General features: G+C 41.6%; 1 protein-coding gene across 1 annotated transcript in view; it reads right to left on the bottom strand.

The window, feature by feature from the left end:
* Positions 1-19,380, bottom strand: part of med27 (mediator complex subunit 27) — a 46,018-nt gene that overhangs the window by 21,071 nt on the left and 5,567 nt on the right. The window contains exon 3 of the mRNA XM_028996024.1: positions 3,173-3,303. Coding sequence (XP_028851857.1) covers positions 3,173-3,303 — 131 coding nt within the window. The remainder of the gene's footprint in view (positions 1-3,172; positions 3,304-19,380) is intronic.

Genomic DNA, 19,380 nt, shown 5'->3' with positions numbered 1-19,380 from the left:
TGGCTAAGCTTCTATGGGCCGCTCTCCTCCTTGGCATTTAAAGCTACAGACGCCGCAATGGCGCATCCTGGGGAAATCTCATTGAGGGACTGGCTCAAAGTAGTTGTAATTCTGCGCCACGACTGAATTTTGGAATGAGACTTCAGATACAGTATTAGGGGACCACTAAAACCAATATAAAAGCAAAAAAGCCTTCTGCAATTGATATAAAAAGCATAAAAAGACTTTTAACAAAGCTTATAACAATGTTCCACAGTGATTGGCTCTGCGGCAGGAAACACCATGGGTTCTAAATCCTGAGGTGCTATAAATGACTTAAGACAAGAATGATGGTTGCTCTTGTGGGATGCTCATTGTCTGCAGTGGTCAGGACCTAACACAAGTGGTCTAAGGAAGAAAGTCTGTGAACGGTAACAAGGTCTTGGGTGGTCAAAGCTCACTGATGCATGTGGGGAGCAAAGGCTGTTCTGCGTTGTCTAATCCAATAGAAGAACGACAGTAGCTAAAAATATCTTGTTCATCTAGAAAGGTGTCAAAATACACACAGGAATGGGACAAGGTGGCCTGGTCTGATCAATCTCATATTCTTTTTTGGATCACTGGATTAGGAAGGGTTAGGTTAGCTATCTGTGGACGTAGTGTGATGCTCTGGTCAATGATGTCTGATGTCTTCATGTGGATGTTACACCTGCATAAACATTGTTGGTGACCAAGCACACCCATTCATAGAAAAGATATTAGCTCATGGTGGTGTCCACTTTCAGTGGGATAATGCGCCCTCAAACACTGCAAAAGTATCAAGTATCTGTAGAATGTGCTGGAAATAGACATCCATGGAGGCATTACCTCACAACTCATGGGATCTACTACTGACCACTTGGTGCAAGATACCACACCACACCTTCATATGTCCATCATCTCTGAGAAGGTTGTGCATGTCTAAAGCGCTCATAATCGGTCACCCTGATTCACTGTCCTGACAAGGAACTTGACTTTATTTACCATTACGGTGAATTGAGGTGAAAGTGAAGTGATTGTCATTGTGAAACACAGCACAGCACATGGTGCACACACTGAAATGTGTCCTCTGCATTTAACCATCACCCTTGGTGAGCAGCGGGAAGCCATGAAAGGCACCCAGGGAGCACGGTACTGCTCGGAATTTGAACCGGCAACCTTCTGATAATGGGTCTGTTTCCTTTCCCAGTAGGCCACGACTGCCTTGCAGTTGCAGTTGCCCTCCACATTGCTGTTGTTTGAATGCAATTTGAGTCATTATGGACCAGATTAGCTGACTAAATTCAGTATGAATCCATTTAGAGGATTAATCACCACGCATATGTATAAACGCCACCAGTGCTAAGCGCACACCTCTCTGATCACATGGAGAACTAAATACATTGCTCAAAAAACAAGAGAGGAGGAGAGCTCTCTTGCCATTGCTGGCTTGTATCTTCCTGGTTCTGGAAGCCTCTTTCATACTCGCTGCATTCTGTGAACTTCTGTATTGGTCGTGGTCCATAGCTCCTGCCAAAAACACATGCCTTGGCTCACCAGCTTAGACACGACCAGGGGAAAAAAAAAAAAACAGAAAGACACGAAGCACAACGGCAGTTTCAACAAATAAGAGGCCTTTTTTCATAGGGATTTGAGCTTCAGACACAATCAAAGATTAGTTGAGGATGGCTGTCTCTTAAAGTTGAACTTCATTCAGTGTGTAACATCATCAGAGATTGGCCACTTAGTGCTACGATTACTGCATTTGATCTCTTGTTGCGCTTCGGAGTATAAAGTCATTACATTCAGGTCCTGGCTCAACATTTTGGAACCACCTTTCATTAAGGTTTTAATTTCCCTGCTTCAGCATTTTAAGGTACGGCAAAAAAAAAAAAAAAAACAGCTGGCAATGCAAGGGGGGAATGCGGGGCGGAGAGAGATGGAAGGGGAAAAAAATGCCTAAGCTACCTAGCATGGAGGTTGTGCTGCATAATTCATGCGCCGGCTCTTTTTAGAAATGGCAAATTCATCAGGACAATGACGTCTGACAGAGAAGCCAGCAGCTCCTTCACCTTGCTCCGATCTTCACCCGGGCCGCTGGCGGCCTGCTGTGGCACTGCGCAGGGCCATTAGTGAGCCCCAAAGCGCCAGCGAGAAAATGGTCACACTCAAGCCTCTCGTGAAGATTTACCATGACAACCTGTGCTTTACTGTTACCATTATTGATATTTTTCTGTCAATCTTTGGATGTGTCGGCTGAGCAACGGCTGCCCTGCTCTTGGGCCAAAGGCATCCACAATGCCTGGGGGAAATATTGGTAAAATGCCACCAAAACTAGTAAATCTGACATTTTGGGAGGCTTTTTTCTTTTGTTGACATATTGCCAGAGTGAAAAATGAAACTGGATGCCATTTTCAAAACCTTTATATCTGTCCTAAAAATATTTTAACAATTCGATTACTGTTTGATTAGCACTTCCTTCAGGCTTTGAATGCATCAGGCCTGCAATAATGAGCCGTACAAGGTAAAAACCTTGACTAAACTAGAACATGACTAACGTATGTTCATTTTCAGTTGTAATCAGATGTTTACATTTACTCAACCTGGACATGAATGTTGAATTGTGCCTTTTCTGAGGTGGAATGATACATCTTTAATACATTTTTATAAAGGATCAAATCTGTATACAACATAAAAAATACATTATTCAAATGACTTTTAGGACCGCATAAGAACAAATAAATAAATAAAAACAAACAGAAAACATACTAGGTAAATTGAATGGCATGCTGATGAAGGCCCTCTTGGACAAAAGCACTACACAAATGGCTCCAGCAGGAATGGCCTGCTCTGCCAGCTGGGGACCCCTCTCCTGTGACTTCTTCAGACCCTTTCATCTACCTTCAGACCTGCTCACGCACTCAGGAGTCCAAACCCTTCTCCACTCCTCTTATCACAGCACACAGCCCAAAAACCACCTTGAACCCACAAAAGGCAATGCATGATTCTCCCCTGTCACCTTATGCAAGGTCTCCCTAGAGCCACTAGAGAATGGGTGATGGGGATGGGGCAAATAAATAAATAAATAAATAAATAAATAAATAAATAAATATGACTGGTCTATACTTTTCTCAGTGCAGTGATTGTACTGGGGGAAAAATTTTTTTGCGCTTACTGTGGTGGCAGGACCAGAGTACTCGGCTGGACTTTAGGTCTTCTCTTTGCAGAAGCTCCCATCTGATTGGCCGAGCGCTTGAGTGACTGCTGGTTCAGAAGGCTGGATGCCAGGCCTGCATGGAACTGCAGCTGCTCGGGGAAAAGAGAAAAATAAGGAGAATAATTACCACAAAAACATCAAAACCTTTTTCACTTGAAATGTTAATTTAGGTCCAGGGCAATTCTAGCTGGGAAGAAGGTACTCTCTCACTCTCTCTCTGAAGAATGGAAGAAGCTCTCTGCCCCATGTTGGAGAGATGCGAGTTCACATATCCTTGGCTCTTGAATTGTTTTGTCAAATATGGTCAATATGTAGAATTTGCTGTCCGTGGCATAAGCATAGACGTAGGCATACCTCTACAACCAGAGCTGAGAATCTAGTCAGGCACTGCCTGTAAATCAGTCCATAAAGAGACCTGGTGAAAAAAGGCCTACCGGGATTCAGAGGTTCTCTAAGAATGCCCCTGAGCCCTTGATGTGTCTTCATCTTGATGCATAAATTGAAGGTCAATGTTATTTTTAGAGCTTATTGCTGAATAAAGAAGAAAAACAGGATCAAAAAGTCCAATAAAAGTAATGCTTGAAAATGTATAGAAATAATTTTGTTTTAGCTATGATTATGTGTAACATCGAATTTTAAACATTAATTTGAACTCAGACTTTGTAATTACCACAGAGCCTAAAAAGCTCCTAAAAATGTACAAAGGTTTTTAAAACTTTACAGCATAGCGGACTGCAGAATACATACACATTAATAAAAACAAATACATTAAGAGACAAAAAAAAAAAACGTTGAAATGTACATCTGATATTTTATTTTAAGGCTGTATCTATTTCCACACCAACGACGAACTGAGTGGGGTTCATGGTTGTTCGGAAAACAAGAGGATCCAATAAATTGCAAAAGATTAATTTAAATCAATTGAATTAAGATCAATTTGTCTGATTCCATAAATGGCCCAACGACTGCGTTGTAGTCAGAGCGTGGTCTATAAAACACCTCCACATACCAGCGTCCACCCTGTGTCACCGGACTGGTCTGCCCAGTCTGACATCCTTTCCGTAGTGTACTATCGCCTCCCACCCTACGCACCGGATGAGCGGCACTTCAAAAACAGACGGAATTGACTAACTCCAGCGTGTGTAACATAAGAGGTGTCAGCAGTCACGCTTCACAATATGACTCAAGCTGTTGCACCACTAAGGCAATGACGGAAGGCCCCCAAGCTTCAGCCTTCTGGCAATTAAACTCAACTAATTCCCCTGACAGGCACAAAGCAATGCTATGACAGCAATCAAGGACAAAAGGTATTGATTTCACTTTAAACTTGACTGGCGTGTAATGTTGAGCAGCATACAGGACTGGGGGAGTCTGAATTAAACTCTGAGATGCTCCAGGCAAAGTTTCCTGGCAAAAAAGCCAAGTCAATTTAGCACAACGGCCCATCATTAAGCGTCAGTGGCAGCGTTGCACAGAAAATAAACGTCACGTGACAAATTAAGTTGTCTTTGCTCTGGACTAATTGGGCTTTTTATTTCAATGTTTACCCAACGCAGAGTCCCAGCCCTGACAACAATCTGCTCCTCAGAGCGAAGACGCAATTGGCCGCATTTCCATTTTTCCCTCTCCATTTTCCCTCCACCTCCTCCTCGTCATCATCATCATCATCATCGGCATAGTCCTCCTCCGCTCCTCTGCCCACACTGCCTCCCCCTCTCCTCCTGCCTGTCTCTCTCGAGTGTTACATGGCAAGCGCAGCACCTCACACTTTGATGTAGCAGCAGAAGACGCCTGTCGGCAGCACTGCTCCTCATGTGATGAAACAGTGTGAAAGATTTCAGCTACCCAGAATGCACAGGTGTCTCACTCCATGTCACTCTGATGTCAGGGCGGCTGGTGATAGATGTGACAGAACTCCGGACACCAACCATCTGTCAAAGATCTCTGCAGAACTGGGCTGAACTTTATCAAAATTGGTAAATGAGTAAAGTAACGTGAAGTGATTGTCACGTGATACACAGCAGCACAGCACACGGTGCACACAGTGAAATTTGTCCTCTGCATTTAACCCATCACCCTGAGTGAGCAGTGGGCAGCCATGACAGGCGCCCGGGGAGCAGTGTGTGGGGACGGTGCTTTGCTCAGTGGCACCTCAGTGGCACCTTGACAGATCGGGATTCGAACTGGCAACCTTCTGATTACGGGGCCGCTTCCTTAACTGCTAGGCCACCACTGCCCCATTCTCCAAATGGGGTGGAGAAATAGAAAAAAAAAAGAAAAAAAAAAAAAGATTATCGACTTAAACTTATACACGAGTAGGGGCGTGGAGGGGTGTTTGCAAGCAGGTGCACGAAGCATCACCCAAAACCAATATTCTTCAGCCATGTCGCCTATTTACAAGGGACAAAAATGTCCAGTGTCCATTTTGTCGCCTCAGCACGACAGTTTTTCGGGATTCACCGCCACTCTCCTACAAAGATAGCGCTCTTAAATTGGAACCCGCATGGTCCCGAAGCTCATTAATTGCTATTAAAATATTCCTCTCATTGAGCTAATTAGGCGCAATCTGAAGACTGCGCAACGGCGTTCGCAGAGCAAGGAGCAGACGGCAGCACACTCCCTCTGTTTAATTTGGCTGACCAAAGCAGCTGTGTTAACGGGGAATTATTTTAATTAACCGGAGCTGCTTTTCGTGGCTAATGAGGCTAGTTTGTTAGGGACGCATCTTACAGAATCCCGCGATGCTAATATCCGGGGAAGCTGCGCTTTTGCACTAAACAACCAAAATCAAACTGGGGAGTTTAAATAAAAATAAAACCCTCAATTGCAGTCGAGAGAATTGTGTAGCTCTGCATATTAAGCGAGGCAAAGCTCGCATTATATAACATTCCAAAATCACAGTCCATTTTGGCAACGATTTTCAAAGCACAGAGCCAAGAAAGCCAAACATACACTTCAAACCAACATCTGTGAATCGATCTGCTAAATACAAACATGATATTCTTTCTTCCTCTGTGTTCCTCTACGTTCCATTAAATATGATGGTCCTCTCCCCTTATCCGATTTCTGTCACCCATACCATCCCTCCAATTTTAGATGCATACATTCACTGATCGCGCCACAAAATCCACTATATGTTCCTGGTGAGCCACACCGGATCCAGCTCATCGCATCATTACCATGCCCTTATAAAGCTAGAAGATAGCTTACACAACCAGACCGCGACAAAGAAAGTGTTCCAAATATCTCTGCATGGGTACAGAAATAGAGGTGGCATTGCGCGAGCACCCAAAGCGAACAATGTAGCCAGTGATGGACCGAAAACAAGTATTGCAGCAGATGTCCACTAGTACTGAACATAAAAGGGGTCACAGAATGACACGTGAGATGCCACATAAGAGCCACTCACACCGGACAGTCGTACCCTAGCTTGGTGTCACGGCTAAAAGCCAGAGAGAGAAACAGCTCCATGGAGCGTGCTCAGTCACTGCTGAACACTGAGATGCACAGAAATAACATAGCAATGGGAATATTATATTCTATTAATCATATTTATTTATTAAAGAGAGGAGATTCCTTGTACGTAATTTATTTCAATCAACCGATCTTTAATGATATTAGACAGTTAGAAACGTCATTAAACAGTGTTCCTTGTTTTATTTAGTTACGTAAATCCTGAGGACGCCTTTGACCTCACACTAGCAAACGAGACCCGTGCATGGTGCACAGTGCTCAATCAAAAACAGTGCCTTCTGTCTTCATTTGTAGAAAACAAGAGGGTGATACCAAATCTACAGACTTATCTTGATTAGCTGAGAAATTAATTAAATGTAATTAAGTTCTTGTGTAATTATTCCTATATAAAAAGCTGATAAAAAATTAACACTCTCAGCACAAGATCACCTTGTTTAAATTCAGACAGTCTATCTCTAACCAAAACATTACATTATGAATGCGCTGATAAATATGAATATGTAAATCACAGTGTCGCCAAGCATAATCATAATGCCGTAGATCTAAAGTAAGGTCGCAACTTTTTCAGACACCTAATTGCCGTAATATATAAATATCTTCATTAAAACTTCCTCTTCTGCGGGACACACTTTGTCAACTCCACAGGCAAAGAAAGATTCTGATCAGCTGGAGCATCACTGTCTGCTGCCATGCTCTGCATTAGCATGGGCAGGCTGTCATGCTGTCCAACATCCTGAAAACGCTAATCCCAACTGTGAACCATGAACGCTATGCTTCAGGGACACAAAAGAAAATTCCGGCTGGAGTAGAATAATGACCAGAATCACTGCTGAGTCAAGTCGGTGCTCAGGAGGGGCTTAAGCAAAGCCGAACATCGGTCCAATTGAGAATTTCTGTTCTCCAGTGGTGAGCATGTTCCAGCTCCACAGAGCTTGAGCGAAAAAATAGTCTCTGGTACGTCCTTCAAAAGCCCCAACCAAAGGAATGCTGTAGGGAGCAAGTGAAAATTCACAAGGGCATAATTAAATCCACAAAAAGGGAGTCAATATTGGAGTCTGTGCAAGAACGGAACGAGGGTGAGCATCACAAAAAAACAATGATATCTAGGAATTAGACAGCTAAATATTTTATTAGTTCAGATGTGGAGTGGACTTCTCAAATTTGGTTACATTACAGAATACTGTCTGTATTTAATTACAAATCCTATATAATGTCATAGATGTGAGGGAAACATAAACAGGCATTCTTGATAACATATGTAATGTTCTTTTAATTATATACAATTAAAGTGTCCCTTTGTACTGTGAATACTGAAAGTATCCAAATTGATATCAATATTCATATACAGATCATTATATTAATATACTGCCAAGCATCTCTATATCTCACCTTTGCAAATTTAATGAAAAACAAATATGAAAAAAGGAACTGGGTAGTTCAAATATTTATTTTTTCTACATTTTATTTAGAAACATTCAAAAACACCCAAAGGAGACAAGTGCCTCTCTCCACTAAGGCTTGTTCTGCATTTATTTAACAACCAACAGCCATTAGACCAATATCTATTCAAAGGATTTTATACAGCAATGGAAAAAATGAGGGGGGAGGGAAGACTAGAATATTAAATGAATGGTGTAACAACCCCCTTTGATCACTTACTGGTTGTAATGCAACCCACAGAAATGATGAAATGCCTGATCTCAAGTGTTACTTTATTTTCCACCTCTCAGGAGCCCTTGCGCAGCCTAAAGGGTAAACTGGTTCAATTTGGAGAAACCTAATCAGGTTGCTTTTGTTCACAGACAGGGATACAGCAGGCCAATACCGTTCAACACCGCAGGACACAAACATCAAGACATAAGTTGATGCCTTGGTGGATCCTAATAATCATAAAATTCACTTTAGTCTTCTTTTATAACAACGATTTGAGGACGAAAATCACATGCTCTTCTCAGAGCCACTGTGTTAAATCACAATTTTAGGAAATTCAACTGTGATGCAAAGCTAATTTCCTAACATGACAGCCATAATAGTTTTTAATATTGTGTTAAACTGCATACACACATATAGTTTATATAATACTGAATCTAGCTTTATATCGCCCATAGAATTGAATATAGTACTTACACACACATCCAGCACAAATGCACATCATATTGTGGAAAAAATATTTAGAGATGCAAGAAAGAACACATGACTGTGTTGGGGGGGTTGGGGAGGAGAAGTCTGGATGATTGGCAGCAGAAGCAAACACTGCAGTCACAGGGTTAATTAAATTTTAAATATCAACCAAGGAGCTACAGGTCTTCGGGTGTTTTTTTTTTTTTAATAAGTCAGGGTTATGGGGGAACGCAAATGAGATCGGACACATTCCTTGCAGGAAACTAATTTGGATTTAAACAAGTTTCCACTGGCTAAGATTGAAATGAGCGAGAGGTGTGACAGAGCGCCATTGTTTTAATCAGACCCCTAAAGGAGACAATGACCGTCGCTGAAATTAGCACGGAAGAAAATTTCTCTTCCATCGTCAATTTTGTTTCTCCTCGAAGCAGAGTTACAAATGGCAGCTATATTTTACACAAAATAACAGCAAAGAAAAACTATCTTAAGACAATAAGACACCAGAGAAAGGAAATAATTAAAAATGTGTCTCTACCTCATCTTTGAGCCCGAGGTCGGGCTGAATTGACAAGGCATCGTTGGCTGATGCTCAACTCATTTAGCATGCGTATAGACAAACAGCAACAACAAAAAAATAAAAAAAGCATCTCACACACACAAACAATTAAAGCTAGGCAACATTAAAAGATCCTTTGTGGCGCCTCCCACGCGAACAGTTGCAGATGAATGTGCGGTATTAAGAAAAGCAAATATTAGGAATCTGTTATCAAAGGTTTCCCGCTGCCTGGGACTTTTTAATGAGGAATTAGCAGGTGAGAGCAAACACAGTCCGCCGTTCTTTAAGCTTCTGCGGTCCCTTGTCTGAGAACTAATAAGGGATCCAAGACCGCAAAGTTCGAACATCAAACATTTTTCTCGGAACAGCACATTTTCAAAAGGTCGCGCCCCCCCCCATTCCATCTTTTCCTTTCTTTCTTTTTGTTCGGTTGATATTTCCCCCCCCTCACCAAGCAGATCTCTCAGATTGACCAACCTATTAGTTGGCTGTGGCACAGCAATCGGCGGACATGCACTCCATCATTAACGGCGGGGCCGGCCCGTGTTGTGATGGCGGTTCCTCGCTTCTCTGATCTTAACGCGGGCACGGGGGTTGCGGCCCACCATTCGTCTGCCCTGACAGCTTCATTCAGCTGATGATTAAAGCCCATAACCAGCCGTACGATTTCAAGATTGTGCCGAAGGAGGAAGGCCATTAGCCTGGTTCCCATTCACTCCAGGGCCTTTTGATTAGTTTAAAAGTGGGGGGCTATATGTAATTACACATTTATACAGTAAACACACAGCTATAACTACAGCGGTACTGGTGGTGGTTCTGTGGTCTGAGCCACTAGTACCCAAAATATTCATGAAGGCCGTCCCAAAGAAGGGCTAAGTTGCACATATGCAAGTGAAACCAATAGAATTATGCAAATGGAGGTTTGGAATGGCAGGGTGGAGGGGTGGGATAGTGGGTCTTTAATCACATTCACCATGCAAGGTCTTGGAGCATCTTCACAGATCATACATCCTTTCCACTTACTCAAAAGTCAATTTATTTGATTTAACACATCTATGTACATAATGAGTTTTACATAGGTGCTACATCAAAAATTGATAAGGCAATATACCATGCTACATTCTTTTTACACTATTAGACAGTATGATTTTATTATGGGTTTCAGTGAATTCTTAAATCTTAAACAAGAATGTAAAGAAAAAAAAAAGTTTCATTTGAAAATACATTGATTTAAGATGTACTTCTGCTCTGTAAATAAGGACATTGTACTTTTATATTGTGTTTTAATACAAACATCACAGCCCATGGAAAGAATGTACCGAGTCATTCTTTCAGACTGATTATTTCTGAATATAAATTTAATAATAATTAAGTTGGAACAGACAAGTATAATGGCCAATTTAGTTCCTGGTGGTATTTCACAAAAGAAAATGAAAAATTAAAGAATTCAATTCTTATTGTCAGGAAACAAAAAATGGAAACACATTACCCTGATTTCCTTCTTGAAAAGAAAAAAAAAGGACTAAGTTGATAAGGACTATTTCCATTTCTCAAGGTCATTATCTTTAAACAGAGTAAATGACTGCTTAAACCAGTTTCAGTTGGACTAATTAGAGCTACTTAACATTTGAACTCATTAGGCTGGTGGTTCTGGGGGCTGCTCAGTAAAGTGGAAGATGTAGGTCTGCCGTGGGCATCGCGACCTTGTAAAGGCAAACGGGACTGGAGGGCTCAGAGCAGGGTGGCTCAGCGTGATCCGACTGAAAGGGCCGGCTGAGGCAACTTCTGAACCAATCAATCTCTTTCATATGGCTTGGAGGAATGAGGACATTATTGCTCCACACCATTCACTGCATTTTGTTGAATAAATTCATTAAAGTGCAGCAATGCAACTTCACTTATTTTAGTTTGACTGTTTAAAACTTTTGAGCAGGCGAATTAAACACATGCAATTTAATGTAACGAAAATTGTAGAATAAATATGCAACTGTGAAGGGGAACTTAAAGCTGATCGCTGTAACCAATTAAAAAGATTATAATATATGTAACCGGGGGAATAGACATGGCTTTATCAGGCTGGCAACCTAACAAAAGGGTCGGTGCTAACTGTCCGATTATAGGGAACACATACATAAACCACTGCAATAACATGATTAATAATTCTTTCAATTTACGAGAACCATAACTTAATATTAGTATACATGAGAAATGGTCATCAAGCATGGAGATTGAGAAACGTCATCATATGCACTGTACCTATTTTTTTTGGTTTCATCCCTCTGAAGAAAATGCAAAGTTTCATTGCAGAAACCCTGCTTTCTATTCAGAAAGTTCTATAATTGATAAAAGGTATTTAGTTTGAGACCAAATGTTGAGCCATCTGTAATATGTATGTCCACGCAGGACATGTCCACGCAGGACATGTAGTCTAACCAAATTAAACCAAAATGTTACGATAGTGTTGAGAAGCTTATCCATAAGAAATAAAGAAATAATGGTGCATTAACGTAACGTGAAAATAATAAGGCATTTCTCAGGTGAGACGATTGCTGTTACATAACAGGCTGCACACCTGTGGCCTTGTCCCGGTGAGGTGGAGCTCTGCCTACATCCCACAATCTCTGTGCACCCGCCGGCTGTGGGAATCCTGGCACACAGAGAGATGCAGCACTGCTCGCTGACAGGAGAGCAGCTTGATGTCTTCACTGTCTGCTGGCGGCGAGATAAGCAGGTACTTAAACGTCTCAGTGCTCCCGTGACGTCTCTGTTAGGGCGGCAGGCTGAGAGCTGCGAGCGCTAATCGCATTGTTATCTGCCATTAAACAGCCATTTCCCACACAGGGCATCCTCCAGCCCTGGGGGTAACAGCCAGTGATCTAGTGGCTTCTGTGTCACGCACCAAGACGAAGAAATGCCATTAATAAAAATAATAAGAAAGTGATGAGTGAGGAAAAAATTGATTATTGGGAATAGAAAAGGGAGATATTTTTCCTGATGACATTTCATGACCAGAATGTATTGTCGGACACTCAAGCAATTTCAAACATGTTTCAAAATGTCAGTGCACATGAAACAGAATGCAGCTTGTATAAATTGTATAGAAATTAGGGCTACCAAAATGAACATTGTGTTTAAACATTGTATTTATTAACTACATGTGAGGTCTGACCTATGGCACATGCTAAATTCATCCTAGCCAGAGTCAATCCATACACAAAGATGAAGAACAGTGATGTGCCAAATCTGATGAAAACATATAAATGCATACAGAACCAAGTAACATCATTTTGTGCGAATTAATCACGGTATGTTGTAATCACTGCAAATAACCACTGCAAAGGTTCATCCATACAAGGAATTTTTCACAAGCTCTGCAACTGATCACAAAAAAAAGAGAATAAAACAGGATTCTGGGATGATTTCTGAATGTAATAAGCACGACTAGATTATGGCATTTATCCATGAATGACAATCATGGTTTCTATATAGATTCTATATATACCTAGTTAGTTAGTTAGTAACTGTGCGGACCACCAGGCCAGATGATCCACTCCCTAACGTGAGCAGCCGAAGGAAGGGGAGGATTTAACATAAGGATTAAATCTGATGAATCAGGATAAAGTATCAAGTATTCACCAAATCCGCTGCAATCTCATTCCATATGGGTTACAATGAAATTGTTCTGACTTGATATTACAACATTTACAACATATTTCAAAAATGTTCCAGGCTACTGTGGCAGGAAACAAATGTTCTTCATTTTGCATTTTTAGCAAACAAATTGCGTTAGTCAATTCAATTAATACATTTTAAACTCACACAGACAAAAAGTGAAGTGAAAGTGAAGTGATTGTCAATGTGAAACAGTGCAGCACAACACACAAATAAATGTGTCCTCTGCTTTTAAAAATCACCCTTGGTGAGCAGTGTGTGGGGACCTCAGCGGCACCTTGGCGGATCGGGATCCTAACCGGCAACCTTCTGATTATGGGGCCGCTTCCTTAACTGCTAGGCCACCACTGCCCTGATGCAGATAATGCAACTGGCGGTCAAGAATACTCCAACATGTACACTCAACTGGACACAAACTGGCCAAGATGCTCTGAAAATGCTCCACAGTTCCATCTCCAGATCTCCATAAAGAGATAGACGAGGCAGCGGCGGCGATGGCAATCAGATAACACCATCACCATTTTAGAACTTTCCAAATATCCTGTGATATGTTTTGTAGAAGCCGCAGCATCAGCATGTGTCATGTACGTATGCGTAACCCACAAGGTCGACAACAGACTGGATGCATTGAATAAACAATGGGTAAGACTTTGTGTTTCTAACAAGTCCCAACACACAATGAATCATTTATTGGACAGTTTAATGACAACAGCTTCTGGCAGGCACCACATATCAATCTACTTGTAATTGTGAAACCTCAGGAAACGCACTGAAGACTGACTCATCTGATCTGGCCTCTAAATGAGTTTTACAAACACATTCCCAGCAATGATAATAATACTAATAATACTACTACTACTAATAATAAAAAACACTTTCTGTCCTCTTCTGAAACAGGCCCACATTTCTATTCCTGACAAACTGTATTTTCACACAGAAGGATGGAGCAGAGATCGGCTGATTTATTATTCACTCGGCTGAAACCTAAATACAGCTTGATGGACCAAAGGCCATCACGGTGAGGTACGCGGCCACCTAAGAGCTGTCTGAGGCAGAAACTTTTTTTACTGCTTAATAAAACAGGGGCCCGGGGAAGGAATGGACCTTGAGATTTCTCCGACCGAACACATCTGAGGTTCTGTGATGTTGAGCGACTGGTGGTAGCCATGGGGTGAACACGGATGCCTTTAATGAAATGTTTACTCCTGTTTGCACTGAATCGAGTTGAGTGTCAGACTCCGGTTTTAATATGAGAGCAGATTATGTCCTCATTATTATTCACCTAAAGCAGCAGGATACACCTTCCTACTCAGTGTGAAACACTGTGAAACATGTTCATAATTCAAACAGAACAGACTCTACTCAATAACCTACACATGCAAGGGAGACTAAATATAAGAAAATAGGCTGTTCAGGCTCTGAGAACCAGACAGCATTTGTTGGATGTCTGATGATGGGATGATGCTGTCTAAGTGCTGATTTATACCATTTATGTATGAAAAGAAGGACGTTTCAGTAAACAAAAGACTACCATTTGACATTAAGATTGTGTCAAATTCAGAGGACAGTTCAGAGGACAAAGATTCTGATGTAAAAAAAAACAGGCCAACATTTAGCTAGGTCATAGCTTTTTACAATTGTCCACATACAATGTTTGAAAAGCTAAACCAATTCTTCTTCGTGGCTCCCTTGAACGATTTCAAGCTGAACTACAATGTTCAAAAATGCTTTCAAAAAACATGCACATCTGCCCATCAAAGGGATGTGCTGGCTTTTTCTACCTTAATGGCAAGAAGATTAATCACAACAAACTGGAAATCCTCTAAACCTCCCAGCCAAATTCACTGGATACGAGATATTCTTTATTTCGTTAAACTGGAAAGGATAAGACTTTCACTTAGGGGTTCCCTTAAGACATTTAAAAAGATTTGCGGTCCTTTTCTTGATCTGGATAAGAACAAGAATTTCCATTCTGTTTCCATACAGTTAACGCCTTGGTGGTGCTCTTGTATAGGTTGATTGTTTGGGTGATCATAGGCTGTTTTTGTGTTTTTCGGTGTAGTGTATGATTGTATATATATATTTTTTTTTATTTTCCTTTTGTTTGTTTTTGTTTTTATTTGTTTGTTTGTTTGTTTGGGGGGTTATTATTGGGGTATAGACTGGGGATTGTTTTCTTTTGTAACCTTCTGAGAATGTTGTTATTGCTCATGCTCTAATTCCAATAAACAAAGTAAAAAAAAACATGCACCAATACGAATGAAATGTACACAGAGTACAGACAGAAGGCATATTTTTTACATTTTCACTTCAAAGATGCAACGTTGGACAATTCAAAGAAAAATGATTTGTGCCAAAAGGCTGCAAGTTTCTCTAAAATGCCCACCTTTCCTCCTACCAAAGAAACTGAACTGAACACTGACACTTGCTATTTCCCATAAGAATACTTGTTGTGCTGACATTTTAGAGTCAAATATAAGGACAAGCCTAACAATGAGTTTAGGGTGCACATGATTTTATTTGCAGGCTTAATGCCAGAATGTTAAAGGATGGACTGGTCAATTTCTCAAGACCGGAAGACATAGACAGTGAGATGGACCAGGAGCCAAAGAACATCCTAATGGCTGGGGGATGGGTGGTGAGGGGAGGAATTAATCGATTGCTGTTTTGCATTAGGAGCACTGGAGCAGGAGAGCAGGCCAGCGTTGCGGCCCGGAGCCGAACCGGGCTTGCAGGAGGAGCGTCGATACTCCTGCACCATCCACCCCGGCCCTTCTACCGCCTCCACACGAGCCCGAGGAGGCACGCCTAATCCCTCTCTAATTCCCCCTCACCCCTGGGCTGTGGCCTCGGAGTGTGGGAAAGCGAACCATGCCCACCACAGAGTGGGCCAGGAGAGGGAGGGGAGGAGTGGGCGCCCCAGCACCTTGCAGCGAGTCGGAGGAAATTATATCCCGAAAAAAATGATTAACCACTGCCAAAAAAAGAAAACGAAAAGAAACACTTCTACAGCAATAAAGGAAAGCTGCCAACAAAGGCACAGCGCATGAAAGAAAAGTTAAGAAGCACTTGAGTGGATCGATGAAGACAAAATAAATAAATAATATGAAATTCTGACGAAGCACTGGCCACTTTATGAGCCACACGACGGGAGCAAGTGGCAGAGACTGATGCTCTGGTGGAGATCCTACCTGGCTGCCCTTCCTGTGATGCTGAAAATGACTGCGGGAGGGAGGTGGGCGAGCAGGTCGGATGTACGCTGAGGACAGACAGCAGAGGTAGGCAGCTTGAGCAGACTGATCAATACCTGGAAAACTGGTATTGATCCGGTGCTTTTATCCTCCTTTGTCTGAGAACACTGCCTTCTGGAAGGGGAAGAGTTATGTTCACTACACTGTTGCTTGAGGGAGGGAGAAAGAGAGTGAGAGTGTGTGCGCGAGTCTGTGAGATGTTGACTCAATTAAACTGTTTTGACTGTTCTCACTGACTAATAGATTCTTGTTCAACATAAATGTAATGCAGTCTGATGGTAACATGGGCGCAAGTCAATCCAATCAGAGGGGGATTTCATGGTTCATTTCAGAAAACAGGCCGCGTAAGACACATCTTAAAGTGTCCAGAGGCAATGTCTCAGCGCTTCCACATTCTCTAATGACACCTCACATTCGTACGTCACCAGCGCTGACAAACGTATTACGTTATGACCGTGCTACGAATTGTAGCATTTTGTCAGCCATATGGACAAGCACTTACTGACGTGTGGAGTTAAAACGGCCCCAACAGAAAGCTCTGTGTCCAATCAGAGATGAAAACCACTTTCTGCCCCTCGCAATTCATGTTGTAAGGAATTCACCTGTTACCACTGGCAACTTGTAACAGGGATTGAAGAAGAATCATTTTTCAACTTGATTTGTTAAGTTCCAGTCCTCCAAAGCCTGTTGTGGGACATGGAAAAAAATTGTTTTACTGGGTGCTGTTTCCCAAAGCGGCAGCAAAAGTCAGAAACCCACAAAGACAAAATACTAAGCTTTAACATCTAATTAATAACCAGAGTATCTCATCTAATTCGAAGCAAATAGAAAAACCTTTACAAAAATATGTAGTTGCACCGGATTTCTACTCTGCGAATTAAAAGGCAAACAGCAGAAGCACAGCAAGTGCATTGCTCCCGTGTCTAAGAACCTCAGCAGCCGTGTGTTTCCATTTGCAAGAAAAAAAATTATTCACAGCGGGTCTGTCACTCAGGAGGTAAACAAAACAGAGCTATTTAATTTCTTACTTGATTAAAATTAATACTTTACGTGTTGCGATAATTTCTTTTCAATCTGACATCCTATTTACAATATTTGCTGCGTTTGCCTTTTTATGATAAGTCATGACTTTTGTATTGAAATAACGGTTGGCAACACTACTTCAGGTCCATTTCTCATCATGCGTACATCTGCACAGGCTAATTTGGGAGGGAGCGAAACAATATTTCTGAAAGTCATTCTCTTTCACGTTGAACTGTGTGCGATTGTGACTGGACTCTGGTCACAGCTGAAGAGTGTCATAAGGCAAACACCCTTCATGACACACCAATCATCAGAAGAGCAATAGCAGGCCTCTCCTGCTCAAAAGGCTTGGAGTATTTTGCCAGCGAGGCAACACAAAGCTACGAATGATCAAAAGAACTCCAGGCACTTGACTGTAATGGGTTTTAGGGGAATGAACAAAAAACAAAAGGACAGGAGATGATCATGAAAGACATCAGATCAAGCTCAAGAGTGCTGAGAGGACGCCATCTGCACCCTCTCGACAGAAGAGCCCTGGGCCCTCATGGTAAATCAGACGATAACGTTACGGGCTGTGCAGCTTCAGCCACGCACGGCTCTATCCGCGGAGCACAAAATCAAAAGACAACAAAAGCCCCAGAAGCACAACACAATTCTCAGAAGGAAGCAAATCACCTTGCGGGGATTTTAAAATCCGTCAGCTCTAAAGTTTCGGAAGTCCACGGACTATAAATCAAGCAAATGCATACAAACTACAAAACTACATATCATGAATCAGAGGTCAGGAGTCAGGACAGACCCTTTGATCACGCAAAGGTGACCAATTTATCAGGCACAGTCCATATTAGCACATGCGCTTGCAAGAACTGACAGTTCCTTAAATTTGATTCCTTTTTATCCCCAAATGTCACTAAGCTCACAAGCAATGTTGTTGTTACTAGTTACCAGGGAAAGTAACTCTCAAAGTAATGTTCAAATGTCAAAAATATGGATGGCGTGGCTCCGAAAACTATCCATGTTCTTGGCCACTAGTTCTGATGAAGTGTGAGGAGCTTAACCGCATTTGTATCCCTCCAAAAACAGAAAAGTCATGTGTGTATTTCCACTGTGAAAACGCAACTTTTGCAGTGCTGTGTCAATTGTTTGCATGTGTAAACACCCACCCATCTCTGCCTCTGGTAGGCCTTAACCATGAAGTTAACGCAACCTTAGCTAATCACTTTCACTTATGTCATTGTCTCGCTCCTCACTGTTGCTGGTCGGATGAAAAAAGATTCATTACTGTAATGCACCATATGTTAATAGTAATTGTAAATAGTAATGATTACCCATTACTAAAAAATTACTGCATTTAAATGATTATTAAATTGTTGTCCTGAGAAAATCAGGGAACTTGTGCGAATCCCACTCGCAGATACAGCTGTGGAGATCCATGCTCCTCAACCATGACAGGCTGCTGAAGTTGACTTTGGGGTTTTAAGTGGTATAGATGGTGCATTTACAATTAACACCCTGGTGTAAGGTGCCTATTGTAGTGAATAACAGTGAGGCCTGACTAAAAGTCTAAATTGAAAAAAGCAGAGTGCTAAGAGTCTTTGAAACCCTCCTATTTCTATAGACTACATCTCTAATCTTCATCAATTAATTGTTTGTTTGCTCTCAGATTGAATACAGGAGAAGTGAAAAACAATGTCCAGCTCATCACTATCTTTGTGTAGGTGGGCTTTACAGATCAACATCCACTTTACAATGGTTCACCATACCGAGCTCTGGCATTTCATAAAACAGGTTCCAGATTCTTTGCATTGGTTGAACTTTTCACTTAGCTGCACCCTAATAAATTTTTCCAAGCACCTTTAGTGCCCCCAAAATACTTTTGAAGTTTTACTGGCATAAATACTGTTTGACTTAACAGGTAAGAGGCAACGTAACAGGCAACATTGTCAAATGTAAGAAATAAAGAAAGGGACAGGGCTCCATTTAAAATCTCACACTTTCATCACCATTACAATGATATTTCAGTATGTTTTGTTCCTATGCCTATTTCTACTTCTACACTCGGATCTTTT

Source organism: Denticeps clupeoides, chromosome 11, assembly GCF_900700375.1.
Source record: "Denticeps clupeoides chromosome 11, fDenClu1.1, whole genome shotgun sequence".
NCBI classification, from domain to species: Eukaryota; Metazoa; Chordata; class Actinopteri; order Clupeiformes; family Denticipitidae; genus Denticeps; species Denticeps clupeoides.
The sequence above is the reverse complement of the archived record's forward strand: the minus strand, read 5'-3'. Positions and strand labels throughout refer to the sequence as shown.